The following is a 1,833-nucleotide window of genomic DNA, read 5'->3' as shown; positions in this document are numbered from 1 at the left end:
TTTAAAGCTTGTATGCATATATATATATATATATATACATGCAGAGACAAACTGTGTGTGTGTGTGTGTGTGTGTGTGTGTGTGTGTGTCATCATCACCATCATCATTGTCAACATTTAGCATCCATGTTGGTACTCTCCCAAATTTGTATTTCATGATATAGCATGATGTTTACTACTTTTCTTTCTCCAGATGCCACGTACACAGATCCACTCGGACCACAGGCAGAACGACCAAAGACAGCGGCACGACGACGGGAAGTTGAGGATGAATTTGCTGATGAAGAAATCGAAGATTTATTACCAGAATAGCAAGAAAAGGGCCGGGGAGGGAAACAAAACAAGCAACATTCCAAGAACAGACATTAATTACACATTCTAAATAGATATTCCTCTCTTTGAACGATGTACACTATATGTATGTGTGTGTGTGTGTAACATATATGTATGTATATATATATATATGTGTATATATATGTGTGTGTGTGTATGTATGTCGATACATATATGTATGTATACATGCATATATGTATACACACACACACACACACACACACACACACACATTTGTTTATTGGGGGTGGTTATGTTTCTTTTAATATCCACCATTAAAATATGAAATGGTTGTATGAATAATGTACTGGACTAAATGCTTTTGGATGGTTCACAAGTCCTGAGCCTACTGTTTTCATTTTTGTCTTAGTGAAATGTACTCTTGATTGTTATAAATACTAATTTGAAACAGAAAAGGGAAACTGGCTCTTTGGTAGGCCTTGAATTCTGTTGTCATTTGCTTACTGGATAGCTGAGTTATTAATTCCACAGAGAGTTTACTAATTAGTAACTTGGTCACTTGAGTTGTGATGGAGGGCCTACTCTTCTTTTCAGGTTCAAGTTGGTGTTTTTAATAAATGTCAAAAATCTTAGCCCTTAAAGTTCATAACACCTCATCATGGTTTGGTTGTTTTGGTTGTTGTTTTAGCTAGCTGTGGGAATAAGAGATACCAAAAGCTTGTGATGAGCCAATGGAAGGAGCCGCTGTGTAGTTATTTGACTTGCTAAAAAGAAGCGGCTAATTCTTCATGAAACCAAACCCCACCCTCTTAGAAAAAGAACACACTGCGGAGGTTTTTCTGAAGTTTATTATCCCTGCAAATAAGTTGGGATGGTCATGGCATGAATGCTTTGATCATTGAATTGTTTAATCAACTCTTGACTTGGAGACTAAACAACAATAACAACAACTGACCTTGCGTTTATGTAGTAAATCAGTAAACTAATTTCTTTTCTCATTTTCATCATTAGATCACAAACCTCAGATTTGAGCACATTTCAGATTGTTTTTTATTTCTTTTATGTGTTTGTATTTGTGGCCATTGTGGTTGTATTTACAAAACACCACTGTACAAATGATCAGAATGAATGGTGAAGCTGAAGTTGTTGAGCTGTGGGCTGGAGTCCCACAAATTTGAACATTAGAGCCCTTCATCACTGTTCTGGAAACCAGCAAGTAGTTTGAAGCCATAAGGGCCTGGGCTTTGCAGCTGCACCGTGGTGCAGCATCATTGATCTGGTGACACTGACTGATCTGCACTCTGTTGATCACACAACTTTGCTAGGAAGAAACCACAGATGCTCTGACCTTGGGTGCCTTTAGTGAAGTTCCTTCTCAGGTCGCTAGTTTGAGGACCCTTTACTCCCACCAGCAGAAAGTAAGTCATGCTCCCCCATCGCTCTCTGTCTCATTTTGTACCTGGTATTCCCTTACTGTTTGGTCAAATTACTTCACTTCTAAAATTAAAGAAAGATAGTGCAACAGATAAAAACATAAAGG

General features: G+C 37.9%; 1 protein-coding gene across 1 annotated transcript in view; it reads left to right on the top strand.

Moving 5' to 3' along the window:
- The window catches only part of LOC106867348 (intraflagellar transport protein 88 homolog), a 100,442-nt gene extending 99,694 nt beyond the window's left edge, over positions 1-748 (top strand). The window contains exon 25 of the mRNA XM_014912200.2: positions 193-748. Coding sequence (XP_014767686.1) covers positions 193-311 — 119 coding nt within the window. The 3' untranslated portion in view covers positions 312-748. The remainder of the gene's footprint in view (positions 1-192) is intronic.
- Positions 749-1,833: the final 1,085 nt, after the last annotated feature.

Source organism: Octopus bimaculoides, chromosome 10 (genome assembly GCF_001194135.2).
Source record: "Octopus bimaculoides isolate UCB-OBI-ISO-001 chromosome 10, ASM119413v2, whole genome shotgun sequence".
Lineage (NCBI taxonomy): Eukaryota > Metazoa > Mollusca > Cephalopoda > Octopoda > Octopodidae > Octopus > Octopus bimaculoides.
This window is presented reverse-complemented; position numbering and strand designations above follow the sequence as displayed.